Source organism: Balaenoptera musculus, chromosome 12 (assembly GCF_009873245.2).
Source record: "Balaenoptera musculus isolate JJ_BM4_2016_0621 chromosome 12, mBalMus1.pri.v3, whole genome shotgun sequence".
Classification (NCBI taxonomy): Eukaryota; Metazoa; Chordata; class Mammalia; order Artiodactyla; family Balaenopteridae; genus Balaenoptera; species Balaenoptera musculus.
The window spans coordinates 48,599,975-48,618,310 of NC_045796.1; the positions used below are offsets into that span (position 1 = coordinate 48,599,975).

Here is an 18,336-nt window from a genome sequence, read left to right on the forward strand (position 1 = left end):
TCTGGGGAAATGGAACCAAGTACATCTCCCACTTAGCTGCCTTCCGCCTAGTGAATGCATTTTCAGCCACTTTCTCTACTCAGCCATGAACTTTGTATCTTCTGCTCATGGTGATGAAAGTAAATAGAAAACCTCAATAAGACAGACTGATAGTCCCTGGAGAAAAAATAGAATTAAGGCACATAGTCAATGCGTGTAACTTTGATCAGAGAATTAAGATATATGCAAAGTTTAAGAATATATCATTGCCATTTAATCTTCTTTCCAAGATAATGATTCAGGTTTGACCTAAAGGAGCTAAGTAAAAACAGCTGCCTGGAGAGAATACAGAAAATGAATGGTTGTGAACATCATTTGCCAGTAACAGACAGAACAACTGGGGTTGTCTCTAATAGTAAGACTGTAGTATATCCAAGTTTCCTTTGTATGGTCAAATTATTAATAATCTCGGTAATAATAAACCTAGTTTAATGACATCATTTCTACTTAAAGCATAATCTTCATGGGAAAACTAATCAACTCCCATTTTAGCTGATGGTGGTCCAGGGGCTCCCAAACCCTACAAAATAGTATTTAAAACTTCAGATATCAAAGATGGGACTGTTTTTGTGAACAACAGCTTCAATTGCTATTGCTAAAGAAGACATAGCCTGATGTATTTGCATCTTTCTAAGTGCGGGATGGGATGGGAGGAGAAGGGAGAAGCCCAGACTGAGTTTCTATGTACCTTTCTTCCCAGTGCTGAGCCAGGCTGAGAGTTGGCAGCGGCAGTACAACGATACTCACTCTCTGTTTCCTGTGGTCCTGGAGCAGCTGGACGACTATAATGCTAAGTTGTCAGACCTCCAGGAGTCACTTGACCTGGCCCTTGACCATATCAGGGATGCCGAAGACATGAACAGAGCCACAGCAGCCAGGCAGCGGGATCACAAGGTACAGTGGACACTCTAACTGTAAATGCATTTCGGGCATATACAACATGAAGTTATCCCAAGAAGGGACAGTTGGTAAACACTTTTTTAAAATATTGGTACATTTAAATCTTTATTTTTAAAATTATCTGTACATTTTTTGCCACAATAATTTGCTAATATAAGTGTGTACACCTAAAATCAAGTTGAAACTGTTGTAGTTGTTGAGCTTGTGCATTGATAGGAATGCAGTTGTTCCTGGTGCTTGTGTCCACCTGTGTTGGATGTATTGCTCTTGCAACTGAGTAAACAAGGCATGATTCCTGTGCCTAACTTTTTTTATATTGAGAGCAGTAAAAATCCCAAAGCAACCCGGAACCATGTTCCTGTAAAGATATGTATAATTTTTGGAAGGGCCTGATAAGCAGATCTCACAGCCTGGCAGATCAGCAGCTACAGAGATAGGGAGTCTAATTCAGGCCAAGGTCATACAATTACAAAGAGGTGAGGAAAATTCCCGGGCTTGGCCAGAGCTTGCCAAGGCAGTCACCCTACGGGGCCAGGATTTGTGCATGCCCATACCGCCAGACTTAGAACTGGTGATGCTCACACTTCTGCGCCAAGTGATGCACACACTCATCACCAAGAATGGTCATCTTCTGATAGGAAGACACCTGCCTCTTTGGACATATCTGTAAAGGTTAGAGTGAAAAAGCAATGTCAAAAATAGGAAGCAACTGTGAGCAAACTCATTACTTTAGCTATGTTTATTGTCAGCAAACCCAACTTAAATTAGGTTGTCTGCCCTGATTTTCAGTCATCACTATCTCTTAGTAAGTCATTGTAAAATTTCCTAAATAAAAGTGAATTAATCTCTTGCATTCCTACACACTAACAATGAAAAATCTGAAAGAGAAATTAAGGAAATACTCCTATTTACCATTGCAACAAAAAGAATAAAATACCTAGGAATAAACCTACCTAAGGAGACAAAAGACCTGTATGCAGAAAACTATAAGACACTGATGAAAGAAATTAAAGATGATACCAACAGATGGAGAGATATACCATGTTCTTGGATTGGAAGAATCAACATTGTGAAAATGACTATACTACCCAAAGCAATCTACAGATTCAATGCAATCCCTGTCAAATTACCAATGGCATTTTTTACGGAACTAGAACAAATCATCTTAAAATTTGTATGGAGACACAAAAGACCCCGAATAGCCAAAGCAGTCTTGAGGGAAAAAAATGGAGCTGGAGGAATCAGACTCCCTGACTTCAGACTATACTACAAAGCTACAGTAATCAAGACAATATGGTACTGGCACAAAAAAAGAAACATAGATCAATGGAACAAGATAGAAAGCCCAGACATAAACCCATGCATCTATGGTCAACTAATCTATGACAAAGGAGGTAAGGATATATAATGGAGAAAAGACAGTCTCTTCAATAAGTGGTGCTGGGAAAACTGGACAGCTACATGTAAAAGAATGAAATTAGAACACTCCCAAACACCATACACAAAAATAAACTCAAAATGGATTCGAGATATAAATTTAAGACTGGACACTATAAAACTCTTAGAGGAAAACATAGGAAGAACACTCTTTGACATAAATCACAGCAAGATCTTTTTTGATCCACCTCCTACAGTAATGGAAATAAAAACAAAAATAAACAAATGGGACCTAATGAAACTTCAAAGCTTTTGCACAGCAGAGGAAACCATAAACAAGACGAAAAGACAACCCTCAGAATGGGAGAAAATATTTGCAAACGAATCAACGGACAAAGGATTAATCTCCAAAATATATAAACAGCTCATGCAGCTCAATATTAAAGAAACAAACAGCCCAATCCAAAAATGGGCAGAAGACCTAAATAGACATTTCTCCAAAGAAGACATACAGATGGCCAAGAAGCACATGAAAAGCTGCTCAACATCACTAATTATTAGAGAAATGCAAATCAAAACTACAATGAGGTATCACCTCACACCAGTTAGAATGGGCATCATCAGAAAATCTACAAACAACAAATGCTGGAGAGGGTGTGGAGAAAAGGGAACCCTCTTGCACTGTTGGTGGGAATGTAAACTGATGCAGCCACTATGGAGAACAGTATGGAGGTTCCTTAAAAAACTAAAAATAGAATTACCATATGACCCAGCAATCCCCCACTACTGGGCATATACCCAGAGAAAACCACAGTTCCAAAAGACACATGCACCCCAGTGTTCATTGCAGCACTATTTACAATAGCCAGGTCATGGAAGCAACCTAAATGCCCATCGACAGACGAATGGATAAAGAAGATGTGGTACATATATACAGTGGAATATTACTCAGCCATAAAAAGGAACGAAATTGGGTCATTTGTTGAGACGTGGATGGATCTAGAGACTGTCATACAGAGTGAAGTAAGTCAGAACGAGAAAAACATCGTGTATTAACGCATATATATGGAACCTAGGAAAATGGTATGGATGAACCGGTTTGCAGGGCAGAAATTGAGACACAGCTGTAGAGAACAAACGTATGGACACCAAGGGAGGAAAGCCGCAGGGGGGTGGGGGTGGTGGTGTGTTGAATTGGGTGATTGGGATTGACATGTGTACACTGATGTGTATAAAATTGATGACTAATAAGAACCTGCTGTATAAAAAAATAAATAAAATTTTAAAATTTAAAAAAAAGAAAAAAGAAATGAGATTCTGTCTGTTTAGGGATTCTCATAAACTCCAAAGCTCCACCTTCCCAAGGCTGTTTCTATCTCTTTTTAAGTGTCAGGAAACTTGGTTTTATTTTTTGCATGTGTGAAATGGATACTGAAGCATGCTAAATAGTGCTAATTATTGTCGTTTTCACTAATTATTAGTTTCTAAACTTTCTTTTGTTCAAATTGTCCATCTTTCTGTGGGAATATCTTTGTTTCAAAGCTAATTTTATTCATTTCTGTCTAATGCTATATCTGGTAAATGACAGAAACCCTTTAACTTGAAGCATATCATTTTCCAACTACTGCCAATGAGCTTATCAGGCAGTGCTGTTCACACATGGCTTTGAAGTTTGGTTGTTACTTCAGGGTGTTAGCTGTGTTCCATTAAGGCAACTCAGATAGAAGCGCTTCTGGAAGGGGTCATATCTCAAACTCTATAACAGGAAAACTGCCCTGAGACAGCTAGATAATACCAAACTTTTTGACCTCCTTTCCGTACATACTTTAAAATATTGCTTTTGTGTAGAGCTGTATTAACTACCTCTCCTTGTGAAGACAAGAACAGTTAACCCCAGATAGTCGCACTGTATTAAGCTTGATGGATTTTGAGGGGAAATTGATTTTTTTTAATGTTCTTGCTTTGAGAGGATGTTCAAATGAGATAACTTTTCTGTCCCTAGACCTATGTCTTTCCCTGTAGCAAGGTATTTGGAGAAGATGGGTTTCATTGTTCTTTTCCACTAAATCAGAAAAGAGTCCAGGGAGTGAGAAAAGACATTAAGATGAACTTAGAAAGTTTTAAAGTATGTCATTCAAGTATAGGCTTTTATAATTATTTCTGTGATATCCTAGATTATACCATAACAAAAATTTCAACTCTAATTTAAATTACCATTTCTAAAGTAACCAGCTCATTTTTTACTCAGATTATAAAATGGGTCTTTTACTTTTTCCATGTTAAATTTTCATTCTGTGTTGCTTTCAATCTCTGAAGCTCTACAATATTTCGTCAAAATCATAAGATCCCTGACTCTAGAACCCCAAAGTGAAAGTATAAGTTAAAGCATTCATCAAAAAAATATATCCACACTTGGAACAACCCAATTGAAAAATGGGCAGAAGACCTTAATAGACATTTCTCCAAAGAAGACAAACAGATGGCAAGTAGGCACATGAAAAAATGCTCAACATTACTAATTATTAGAGAAATGCAAATCAAAACTACAATGAGATACCACCTCACACCGGTCAGAATGGCCATCATTAAAAAGTCTACAAATAAAAGGGACTTCCCGGGGCTTCCCTGGTGGCACAGTGGTTGGGAATCTGCCTGCTAATGCAGGGGACATGGGTTCGAGCCCTGGTCTGGGAGGATCCCACATGCCGTGGAGCAACTAAGCCCATGAGCCACAACTACTGAGCCTGCGCATCTGGAGCCTGTGCTCCGCAAAAAGATAAGCCGCGACAGTGAGAGGCCCGCGTACTGCGATGAAGAGTGGTCCCCACTCGCAGCCACTGGAGAAAGCCCTCACACAGAAACGAAGACCCAACACAGCCATAAATAAACAAATAAATTCATAAAAAAAAAAAAAGGGACTTCCCTGGTGATGCAGTGGTTAAGAATCCTCCTGCCAATGCAGGGGACACAAGTTCGATCCCTGGTCCAGGAAGATCCTACATGCTGCAGAGCAACTAAGCCCATGTGCCACAACTACTGAGCCTGCGCTCTAGAGCCCAAGCACCACAACAAGCCCGCACACCCTAGAGCAACTACAGAGCCCACGTGCCTAGAGCCCGGGCTCCGCAACAAGGGAAACCACAGCAATGAGAAGCCCGCGCACCACAACGAAGAGTATCCCTGCTCGCTGCAACTAGAGAAAGCCTGTGTGCAGCAACAAAGACCCAATGCAGCCAAAAATAAATTAATAAAAAGAAAAAAATTAAAAAGAGAAAAAGTCTACAAATAACAAATGCTGGAGAGGGTGTGCAGAAAAGGGAACCCTCCTACACTGTTGGTGGGAAAGTAAGTTGTTACAGCCACTATGGAAAACAGTATGGAGGTTCCTCAGAAAACTAAAAATAGAATTACTGTATGATCCAGCAATCCCACTTCTGGGAATATACCCAGACAAAACTATAATTCAAAAAGGTACATGCACCCCTATGTTCATAGCAGCACTATTCACAATAGCCAAAACATAGAAACAACCTAAATGTCCATTGACAGATGAATGGATGAAGAAGATGTGATACATATATACAATAGAATACTACTCAGCCATGAAAAAGAACGGAATAATGCTATTTGCAGCAACATGGATGGACCTAGAGATTATCATACTAAGTGAAGTAAGTCAGAAAGAGAAAGACAAATACCACATGATATCACTTATATGTGGAATCTAAAATATGGCACAAATGAACCTATCTACAAAACAGAAACAGACACAGACATGGAGAACAGACTTGTGGTTGCCAAGGGGGAGTGGGGGAGGGAGAGGGATGGACTGGGAGTTTGGGGTTGGTAGATGCAAACTATTACATTTAGAATGGATAAACAACAAGGTCCTAATGTATAGCACAGGGAACTATATTCAATATCCTGTGATAAACCATAATGGAAAAGAATATTAAAAAAAAGAGTGTATACGTGTGTATAACTGAGTCACTTTTCTGTACAGCAGAGATTGGTACAACATTGTAAATCAACTATACTTCAATAAAAAAAACTGGAAGAAAAAGAAGAAGAAAAATATAACCACACTTGGGCAATTTCCCTCCTCAGAACATCTTAGCATCTAACATAAAGAGCTCAGAGTAGGAGGAAGCGAGATGACAGTTTTATGCTTTGATAATAGGGCCATTTTAAATTTTTAAAAGGACATTAAGATTCTTTTGTATATACTTTATTCCTGTCCATATGAGCTATTTGTGCCTGGCCCAAAGTTAGCACATGATAAGTGCTTTTTGGAATTAATTCAGTTTTCAATTACTGCAAATACAGAGCCTGTTCAATCCTGTATCCCTAGCCCCATTTCACATTTATGGAGAAAGAGGCAAGGGCCCTCTCTGGAGTGTGAACTCTCTTTGATGTGGTGGCACTGTAAGTAATAATCATAACTAAGTTCTTTGAAGCTCCTGAGGTGCTTACTTTCATTATCTCCATTTTATAAATGAGAAAGCTGATCCTGGGCCGGGTCGAATTACCCAGAGTGACACAGCAATTCATTGGTGGGTCTGGGATAGGAACCTGGATCTGTCGGAGTGCAGTGGCAGCAAGCTGACAGCACTCTCCCTGATGCCTTCCTTATCTAAAGCGACCTTTTCTTCCTCTCTCCCTTGCTCTTCCTCGTGCAGAAACAGCATGACAGAGTGAGGGAACAGATGGCAGGGGTGAACGCGTCTCTGAGGATGTCTTCCGACTCACTAACTATGCCTCGGCTGACCCTTTCAGAACTTGATGACATAATAAAGGTAAGGACACACATGACTTGTTCAGGTTAGTATTTATAGCAGGTTAGAACAGGAGCTCAGTGTCACAGAAGAATAATCAACTCCAATTCAGTCTATCAAGTTAGCTGGCATTGTAAAAATAAGATCAGGTGACTGAATTTTTCAGTTCCTTTCATTGTACAGTTGCTACTAGCCACACATGGCTACTTAAATTTAAATTTAAATTACTTAAAATGAAATAAAATTAAAATTTAATTCCTCAGTCACATTAGCCACATTTCATGTACTCAATAGCACCACATGTGGCTAGTGGCTGCCATTTCGGTCAGCACAGATAATCACAGAAAGTTCTGTAGAAAATGTAAATCTAGATACATCCTACTCACTCTTTACTCGTAAGTTGTATGTTTAATAAAGCTGACATTCAAAATCAATAAAAGTCACATTTTTTAAAGTAGAAATTTTCTGATAAATGCAGTGAACCAAACCATCACGAAAGTACTCTTTTTTTTTAATTTAATTTAATTTTTTTTTATACAGCAGGTTCTTATTAGTCATCAATTTTATACACATCAGTGTACACATGTCAATCCCAATCGCCCACTTCAGCACACCACCATCCCCACCCCCCCACAGCTTTTCCCCCTTGGTGTCCATACGTTTGTTCTCTACATCTGTGTCTCAACTTCTGCCCTGCAAACCGGCTCATCTGTACCATTTTTCTAGGTTCCACATACATGCGTTAATATACGATATTTCTTTTTCTCTTTCTGACGTACTTCACTCTGTATGACAGTCTCTAGATCCATCCACGCCTCAACAACTGACTCAGTTTCGTTCCTTTTTATGGCTGAGTAATATTCCACTGTATATATGTACCACATCTTCTTTATCCATTCGTCTGTCGATGGGCATTTAGGTTGCTTCCATGACCTGGCTATTGTAAATAGTGCTGCAATGAACACTGGGGTGCATGTGTCTTTTGGAACTGTGGTTTTCTCTGGGTATATGCCCAGTAGTGGGGGATTGCTGGGTCATACGGTAATTCTATTTTTAGTTTTTTAAGGAACCTCCATACTGTTCTCCATAGTGGCTGCATCAGTTTACATTCCCACCAACAGTGCAAGAGGGTTCCCTTTTCTCCACACCCTCTCCAGCATTTGTTGTTTGTAGATTTTCTGATGATGCCCATTCTAACTGGTGTGAGGTGATACCTCATTGTAGTTTTGATTTGCATTTCTCTAATAATTAGTGATGTTGAGCAGCTTTTCATGTGCTTCTTGGCCATCTGTATGTCTTCTTTGGAGAAATGTCTATTTAGGTCTTCTGCCCATTTTTGGATTGGGCTGTTTGTTTCTTTAAAATTGAGCTGCATGAGCTGTTTATATATTTTGGAGATTAATCCTTTGTCCGTTGATTCGTTTGCAAATATTTTCTCCCATTCTGAGGGTTGTCTTTTCGTCTTGTTTATGGTTTCCTCTGCTGTGCAAAAGCTTTGAAGTTTCATTAGGTCCCATTTGTTTATTTTTGTTTTTATTTCCATTACTGTAGGAGGTGGATCAAAAAAGATCTTGCTGTGATTTATGTCAAAGAGTGTTCTTCCTATGTTTTCCTCTAAGAGTTTTATAGTGTCCAGTCTTAAATTTATATCTCGAATCCATTTTGAGTTTATTTTTGTGTATGGTGTTTGGGAGTGTTCTAATTTCATTCTTTTACATGTAGCTGTCCAGTTTTCCCAGCACCACTTATTGAAGAGACTGTCTTTTCTCCATTATATATCCTTACCTCCTTTGTCATAGATTAGTTGACCATAGATGCATGGGTTTATGTCTGGGCTTTCTATCTTGTTCCATTGATCTATGTTTCTTTTTTTGTGCCAGTACCATATTGTCTTGATTACTGTAGCTTTGTAGTATAGTCTGAAGTCAGGGAGTCTGATTCCTCCAGCTCCATTTTTTTCCCTCAAAACTGCTTTGGCTATTCGGGGTCTTTTGTGTCTCCATACAAATTTTAAGATTTTTTTGTTCTAGTTCCGTAAAAAATGCCATTGGTAATTTGACAGGGATTGCATTGAATCTGTAGATTGCTTTGGGTAGTATAGTCATTTTCACAATATTGATTCTTCCAATCCAAGAACATGATATATCTCTCCATCTGTTGGTATCATCTTTAATTTCTTTCATCAGTGTCTTATAGTTTTCTTCATACAGGTCTTTTGTCTCCCTAGGTAGGTTCATTCCTAGGTAGTTTATACTTTTTGTTGCAATGGTAAATGGGACTGTTTCCTTAATTTATCTTTCAGAGTTTTCATCATTAGTGTATAGGAATGCAAGAGATTTCTGTGCATTAATTTTGTATCCTGCAACTTTACCAAATTCATTGATTAGCTCTAGTAGTTTTCTGGTGGCATTTTTAGGATTCTCTATGTATACTATCAAGTCATCTGCAAACAGTGACAGTTTTACTTCTTCTTTTCCAATTTGTATTCCTTTTATTTCTTTTTCTTCTCTGATTGCCGTGGCTAGGACTTCCAGAACTATGTTCAATAATAGTGGTGAGAGTGGACATCCTTGTCTTGTTCCTGATCTTAGAGGAAATGTGTTCAGTTTTTCACCATTGAGAATGATGTTTGCTGTGTGCTTGTCATATATGGCCTTTATTACGTTGAGGTAGGTTCCCTCTATGCCCACTTTCTGGAGAGATTTTATCATAAATGGGTGTTGAATTTTGTCAAAAGCTTTCTCTGCATCTATTGAGATGATCATATGGTTTTTATTCTTCAATATGTTAATATGGTGTATCACACTGATTGATTTGCGTATATTGAAGAATCCTTGCATCCCTGGGATAAATCCCACTTGATCATGGTGTATGATCCTTTTCATTTGTTGTTGGATTCTGCTTGCTAGTATTTTGTTGAGGATTTTTGCATCTATATTCATCAGTGATATTGGTCTGTAATTTTCTTTTTTTGTAGTATCTTTGTCTGGTTTTGGTATCAGGGTGATGGTGGCCTCATAGAATGAGTTTGGGAGTGTTCCTTCCTCTGCAAATTTTTGGAAGAGTTTGAGAAGGATGGGTGTTAGTTCTTCTCTAAATGTTTGATATAGTTTGCCTGTGAAGCCGTCTGGTCCTGGACTTTTGTTTGTTGGAAGATTTTTAATCACAGTTTCAATTTCATTACTTGTGATTGGTCTGTTCATATTTTCTCTTTCTTCCTGGTTCAGTCTTGGAAGGTTATGCGTTTCTAAGAATTTGTCCATTTCTTCCAGGTTGTCCATTTTATTGACATAGAGTTGCTTGTAGTAGTCTCTTAGGATGCTTTGTATTTCTGCGGTGTCTGTTGTAACTTCTCCTTTTTCATTTCTAATTTTACTGATTTGAGTCCTCTCCCTCTTTTTCTTGATGAGTCTGGCTAATGGTTTATCAATTTTCTTTATCTTCTCAAAGAACCAGCTTTTAGTTTTATTGATCTTTGCTATTGTTTTCTTTGTTTCTATTTCATTTATTTCTGCTCTGATCTTTATGATATCTTTCCTTCTGCTAACTTTGGGTTTTGTTTGTTCTTCTTTCTCTAGTTCCTTTAGGTGTAAGGTTAGACTGTTTATTTGAGATTTTTCTTGTTTCTTGAGATAGGCTTGTATAACTATAAACTTCCCTCTTAGAATTGCTTTTGCTGCATCACATAGGTTTTGGATCGTCGTGTGTTTTTTGTTTTTTTTTTTTCTTTTTTTTTTTTAAATTTATTTATTTTTATTTATTTATGGCTGTGTTGGGTCTTCGTTTCTGCGCGAGGGCCTTCTTTTAGTTGCGGCAAGCGGGGTCCACTCTTCATCGCGGTGCGCGGGCCTCTCACTATCGTGGCCTCTCTTTTTGCGGAGCACAGGCTCCAGACGCGCAGGCTCAGTAGTTGTGGCTCACGGGCCCAGTTGCTCCGCGGCATGTGGGATCCTCCCAGACCAGGGCTCGAACCCGTGTCCCCTGCATTGGCAGGCAGACTCCCAACCACTGCGCCACCAGGGAAGCCCCGGATCGTCGTGTTTTCATTGTCATTGTCTCTAGGTGTTTTTTGATTTCCTCTTTGATTTCTTCAGTGATCTCTTGGTTATTTAGTAACATAGTGTTTAGCCTCCATGTGTTTGTGTTTTACGTTTTTTCCCCTGTAATTCATTTCTAATCTCATAGCGTTGTGGTCAGAAAAGATGCTTGATATGATTTCAATTTTCTTAAATTTACTGAGGCTTGATTTGTGACCCAAGATGTGATCTATCCTGGAGAATGTTCCATGCGCACTTGAGAAGAAAGTGTAATCTGCTGTTTTTGGATGGAATGTCCTATAAATATCAATTAAATCTATCTGGTCTATTGTGTCATTTAAAGCTTCTGTTTCCTTATCTACTTTCATTTTGGATGATCTGTCCATTGGTGTAAGTGAGGTGTTAAAGTCCCCCACTATTATTGTGTTCCTGTCGATTTCCTCTTTTATAGCTGTTAGCAGTTGCATTCTGTATTGAGTTGCTCCTATGTTGGGTGCATAAAAATTTATAATTGTTATATCTTCTTCTTGGATTGATCTCTTGATCATTATGTAGTGTCTTTCCTTGTCTCTTGTAACATTCTTTATTTTAAACTCTGTTTTTTCTGATATGAGTATTGCTACTCCAGCCTTCTTTTGATTTCCGTTTGCATTGAATATCTTTTTCCATCCCCTCACTTTCAGTCTGTATGTGTCCCTAGGTCTGAAGTGGGTCTCTTGTAGACAGCATATATATGGGTCTTGTTTTTGATTCCATTCAGCCAGCCTGTGTCTTTTGGTTGGAATATTTAATCCATTCACATTTAAGGTAATTATCGATATGTATGTTCCTATGACCATTTTCTTAATTGTTTTGGGTTTGTTTTTGTAGGTCCTTTTCTTCTCTTGGGTTTCCCACTTAGAGAAGTTCCTTTAGCATTTGTTGTAGAGCTGGTTTGGTGGTGCTGAATTCTCTTAGCTTTTGCTTGTCTGTAAAGCTTTTGATTTCTCCATCAAATCTGAATGAGATCCTTGCCGGGTAGAGTAATCTTGGTTGTAGGTTCTTCCCTTTCATCACTTTAAGTATATCATGCCACTCCCTTCTGGCTTGTAGAGTTTCTGCTGAGAAATCAGCTGTTAACCTTATGGGAGTTCCCTTGTATGTTATTTGTCATTTTTCCCTTGCTGCTTTCAGTAATTTTTCTTTCTCTTTAATTTTTGCCAGTCTGATTACTATGTGTCTCAGCGTGTTTCTTCTTGGATTTATCCTGTATGGGACTCTCTGCGCTTCTTGGACTTGGGTAGCTGTTTCCTTTCCCATGTTAGGGAAGTTTTCGACTATAATCTCTTCAAATATTTTCTCGGGTCCTTTCTCTCTCTCTTCTCCTTCTGGGACCCCTATAATGAGAATGTTGTTGCATTTAATGTTGTCCCAGAGGTCTCTTTGGCTGTCTTCATTTCTTTTCATTCTTTTTTCTTTATTCTGTTCCACAGCAGTGAATTCCTCCATTCTGTCTTCCAGGTCACTTATCCGTTCTTCTGCCTCAGTTATTCTGCTATTGATTCCTTCTAGTGTAGTTTTCATTTCAGTTATTGTATTGTTCATCTCTGTTTGTTTGTTCTTTAATTCTTCTAGATCTTTGTTAAACATTTCTTGCATCTTCTCAGTCTTTGCCTCCATTGTTTTTCCGAGGTCCTGTATCATCTTCACTATCATTATTCTGAATTCTTTTTCTGAGGTTGCCTATCTCCACTTCATTTAGTTGTTTTTCTGGGGTTTTATCTTGTTCCTTCATCTGGTACATAGCCCTCTGCCTTTTCATCTTGTCTATCTTTCTGTGAATGTGGTTTTTGTTACACAGGCTGCAAGATTGTAGTTCTTCTTGCTTCTGCTGTCTGCCCTCTGGTGGATGAGGCTATCTAAGAGGCTTGTGTAAGTTTCCTGATGGGAGGGACTGGTGGTGGGTAGAACTGACTGTTGCTCTGGTGGGCAGAGCTCAGTAAAACTTTAATCTTCTTGACTGTTGATGGGTGGGGCTGGGTTCCCTCCCTGTTGGTTGTTTGGCCTGAGGCAACCCACCACTGGAGCCTACCTGGGCTCTTTGATTGGGTTAATGACAGACTCCAAGGAGTACTTCCCAGAACCTCTGCTGCCAGTGTCCTTGTCCCCACGGTGAGCCACAGCCACCCCCCCACCTCTGCAGGAGACCCTCCAACACTAGCAGGTAGGTCTGGTTCAGTCTCCCCTGGGTCACTGCTCCTTCCCCTGGGTCCCGATGTGCACACTACTTTGTGTGTGCCCTCCAAGAGTGGAGTCTCTGTTTCCCCCAGTCCTGTCGAAGTCCTGCAATCAAATCCCACTAGGCTTCAAAGTCTGATTCTCTAGGAATTCCTCCTCCCATTGCCAGACCCCCAGGTTGGGAAGCCTGACGTGGGGCTCAGAACCTTCACTCCAGTGGGTGGACTTCTGTGGTATAAGTGTTCTCCAGTCTGTGAGTCACCCACCCAGCAGTTATGGGATTTCATTTTACTGTGACTGCGCCCCTCCTACCATCTCATTGTGGCTTCTCCTTTGTCTTTGGATGTGGGGTATTTTTTTTGGTGAGTTCCAGTGTCTTCCTGTCCATGATTGTCCAGCAGCTAGTTGTGATTCTGGTGTTCTCACAAGAGGGAGTGAGAGCACATCCTTCTACTCTGCCATCTTGGTTCCTCTCCCACAAAAGTACTCCTAGCTCATTTTTATTACCTTTAAAAGGATATTATTTTAAAGTCATCTGATCACCATCTCATGCTTTGACTATTTTAGCTTCCTCTCCATCCCTGTCTTCCTCTCCATCCCTACTCCCACCACTATCCTTGGTGACATCAAAATCCAGATGGATGAGTCCACCAGCTCTCAGACCTCCGGTTCCTTGAACTTCTCCTGTCCAACAAGCTTTTCCTCCCATCCACCTCTGTAATCCCTAGTATGACCAAACCCAGATCTTGTCATCACTAAGAGTACCTCTCCCAAATCCCAGTATCAAGCACCTCCATCCCAGTATCAAGCACCTCCCTCCCTGAGCACCACCTCTTATCTCACTTACTCTAGAAGGCACACTCCACCAATTCTCTAGCCACGCCAAAACCTCCTCCATTTCATTTGCCCTTCCTTCCTTAAGGAGCTAAAATTATCAGTATAATCATTCTTTGCAAACACCCTTTACTTCCATACCTACCTCTTCCCCTATTGTACTCACCTGAGAATTCTAATCCCTTAACCCTGTAAACCCAAATACCCTCAGCATCGTGGCCACACCAGAGAAGCCAGTATGACTGGTGGGAAACCCACCTCCCCTTCTATCAGTCTGGCTGGTGAATTTGCTTCATGCTTCACTGAAAATTAGGAACAAAGAGAGGATAATTCCCCTCATCTTCCCTCCCCAAAGCTACCAGTCTACCTGCATGTGTATCTACACTTCTACCTTCCTTCCTATTATAGTTAGTGAAACGTCCCTTCTCCTGTCAAAGTTTAATCCCTCCACCTATGCTCTGAATCCCATCCTTCCTCTGCTCAAAAACATGGTTGCTGGGTTTCACTCCCAAACTGTGCCCTCTCTCTTCTGTTTTGCCCAATTCTTACTCTTTACTGAATCATTACTGCCAACATAGAAACATACTCTAGTGTCTCCTATCTTTTAAAAATTAAAAAGAAGAAAAGCCCTGCTCACATCCCCTCTAATCTCTGCCCCATTACTCTGCTTCACAGCAAAACATCTCAAGAGTCATTTACAGTTGCTGTTTCCACCTTCCAGCCACCCACTGTCTACTGTACTCAACCCACTCCAAATGGGATTCCATGTCCCTTCACTGAGACTATTTTTGTCCAGGTCATTAGCGACCTCAACATAGCCAAAACCATGGTTGTTTCTCTCTCCTCAGCTTTGTTAGCCCTGCCACTAATTACCCTTCCCTCTATTTTTAAACACTTGGAGCTCCTGTCCTGGGTTCTCCAGTACCCCACTCATCTGATTCTTCTCCTTCCGCCATGGCCATTTCTTCTCAGCCAACTTTGCTAGCTTCGCTTCTGCGTGTCCACTATGTGGTAAATATTTTAGGCTCTGCAGGCCACATAAAACTGTTCTCCCTTATTCTTCTTTGTTTGGTTTGGTTTTATGTTTTTTAGAACTCTTTAAAAATGTAAAAAATAGGGCTTCCCTGGTGGCGCAGTGGTTAAGAATCTGCCTGCCAACGCAGGGTACACGGGTTCGAGCCCTGGTCTGGGAAGATCCCACATGCCGCGGAGCAACTAAGCCCGTGAGCCACAACTACTGAGCCTGCGCGTCTGGAGCCTGTGCTCCGCAACGGGAGAGGCCGCGACAGTGAGAGCCCCGCGCACCGCGATGAAGAGTGGCCCCGCTCGCCGCAACTGGAGAAAGCCCTCGCACAGAAACGAAGACTCAACACAGCCAAAAATAAATAAATAAATATATTTAAAAAAAAAAAAAAAAAAAAATGTAAAAAATATTCCTAGTGGGGAGCTATATAAAAATAGGCCTCAGGCCACACTTGGCCCTGGGCCACGTTGGTCCCTGCTCTGGATAATGAATGGTTCAGTGCTCAGTCCTGGGCCCTTTTTTCTACTTATACTCTCTCCCTAGTTGATCGCAATGAATCCCATGACTTTAAAGAACAATTAGATGCGTGATTCCACAATGTGTACCTCTAGCTCTGAGACCTCCACTGAGTTCCAAGCTTCTATATCCAAACGCTCACTTGACATTTTCAAGTAAGAACTCAGCGTGGTATGTAGCTAAATCACAATTTCATCTACCACTTAGATGTGTGATAGGCATATCAAACTTAACATATTTTGAATAACACCCTCTTCCCTAGTTTCACCTAGCTCAGTAACTGGCACAATCCAATTGCTCAAATCAAAATTCTGGAGTCCTTCTTGATTTCTCCTTTCCCCTCACTCCCATTTCAACAAGACCTGTTGGCCCTACCTCCAAACCGAATCCTGATTTCTGACCACTACCCTCTTCTCTGCTGCTACTCTTGAGTATGAGTCCAAGTCTCCTCATCTCCAGCATGGACTTCTGAAAGAGCCTCCTACTGATTCATTTGCCTCCACACCTGCCCCTCAAGATCCATTCTCTATGCAGCAGCAGAACAATCCTTTAAAAACATAATCAGATAACATTATTTATCCCACACAAAACCTCCAGTGATACTTAAAATAAGAAACAAACTCATGCTACATGGCCCATGAGGCCCTAAGTGACCTTACTCTGGCCCACCTCTCTGACCTCATACCCACTCTCTCCCTCCTCACTACACTTCAGCCCACTCCTGTTCATACAGTCCAACTCCTCCCTGTTTTTCAAACACACCATACTTTTTCTTGCCTCAGGACTTTTGCACCTGCTATCCCCAGATCTTCAAATGTCTAGTGTGAACATTCAGTCCCAGTGGTTCTCTTGCCCTCGATCACTCTCTAACCCATCGTACCTGTTATCTTTTATTCAAAATATTTTTTATTCTCTGAAATTAGCTTTTTCACTTATTTAACCACTTGTTTTATTTATTACTGTATATTCCCGCTAGATTGTAAATTCCTTGAGAGTAGAGACTGTGTTCATAGCTATGTGTTCTATCTCCTGAAAGAGTACCTGGCACATAGTGGGTACACAATGAATATTTGTTGAGCAAATTAATGAGTAAAGGTAGAATATCCATGGTATTTTTTCTGCTTATACAACTAAAAACTTTTTTTTCAAAGTATTGTTCCCCAGATGACCAACCAAATGGACTACAGCCTTAATACTGTCTCCATAGACATAAACCCTATGTGCTAGGAACTATGCTACATTCTGGGAGTATAAAAATATATTAAACATAGTCCCTGCCTTCTAAGATTATATGATCTGGTGGGTGGAATAATAATGTAAAATCATTACAGTCGTGTGGCACGTGAATAATTGAAATATGTGGCAACACAGCTCACCCTAGAGAGGTTAGAGATGGCTTCATAAAGGAAGTGATATCTGAGCTGAATTTGGAAGGATGAGTAGAACTTTTCCAGGTGGATCAGACAGAAAACAAAGAGAAGTTATTCCAGACAGAGAAAATATGTGAAAAGGCACAGGTGCCAGAAAAAATTATGGAGCATGAAAACAACAATCAGTCAAGTTTGGACCATGGGATGCGGTTGGGTGGGAAGTGGTGAGAAATGATGAAATTGCTAAGAGGAGGAGTCAGTTGCTGAAGCCTCGCTTAGGAATTGGATTTGTTCATGCAAAGCAAGTGGCTGATTTTCAGAAGGGAAATAGTATGATCAGATTTGCTTAATAGAAAGTTCACCATTCCTGCAAGGTGGTGGAGAATGGATCAGAAGACTAAAAGTCTGGGTTCAGAGAAAGGAGTTAGATCGCTCAGACAGGAAAGGACTGAGTCTAGCCCCTAGGAACACCAGCTTTGAAAGTCTTCTGCCTGGCCAGAGAAATAGGAGACCGGGAGAGAGCAGCATCACAGAAACTGGGGAAAACAAGGGTTTTAAGGCAGAGACTGTGACCAACACTGTCACAAGCCAGAGCCAGACCTGGTAAATACAAGAAAGTGTCTAATGGACCTGGCAGTATGGGGTCTGACATTGGGAACCTTGGGGCAAGAACCATTTCTGTGGTGAGCACTTCATCAACACAAGAGAAGAAGCTGCAGCAGAAGCTAGAGTCAAGTAATTGTTTGTTTGTTTGTTTTTTAGTAGGAACTTAAGCATATTTATATCTGAGAAGAGCCAATAGCTAGGGAGCAAGAAAACAGAAAACAGGGGCACTGAGAAAATAGGGGAGCATGCCTTGTACAGAAAAGGAACACTTTTCATCTTAAAATATGAGGAAGATGTAGCTATAAGTAAGTGTATAGGGTTGGCTGGGGAGGGAGCTGGGGGGTGGTAGCAAAGAGTTGGGGAAACTCCTGGTTGTCGGTGTTGGAGGCTCTTAGGGGCTATCAAAAAATGGTAACGCCTTTCAGCACCCGAGTTCTAAACAAGTTGAAAAATAAACAGTAAATATTACGACCAAGAATATCACCTTTATTTCAGCTAAATTGAGGGTGTGGCTTCTTAAGAGATCTCTTAGCCAAGTGGGATTGCTGATACTCAATCCCAGAATTAGGCAGGTCTGCCCACCGAGACCGAGACCGGCAACACCGCAGGGTTCCTGGGGCGGGGAGGGGCTTCTGCCCAGG

General features: G+C 40.6%; 1 protein-coding gene across 1 annotated transcript in view; it reads left to right on the forward strand.

Moving 5' to 3' along the window:
• Window positions 1-18,336, forward strand: part of LAMA4 (laminin subunit alpha 4) — a 148,189-nt gene that overhangs the window by 80,508 nt on the left and 49,345 nt on the right. Inside the window, 2 exon segments of the mRNA XM_036871934.1 lie at window positions 740-933; window positions 6,996-7,112. Of these exon segments, the coding sequence (XP_036727829.1) occupies window positions 740-933; window positions 6,996-7,112 (311 nt within the window).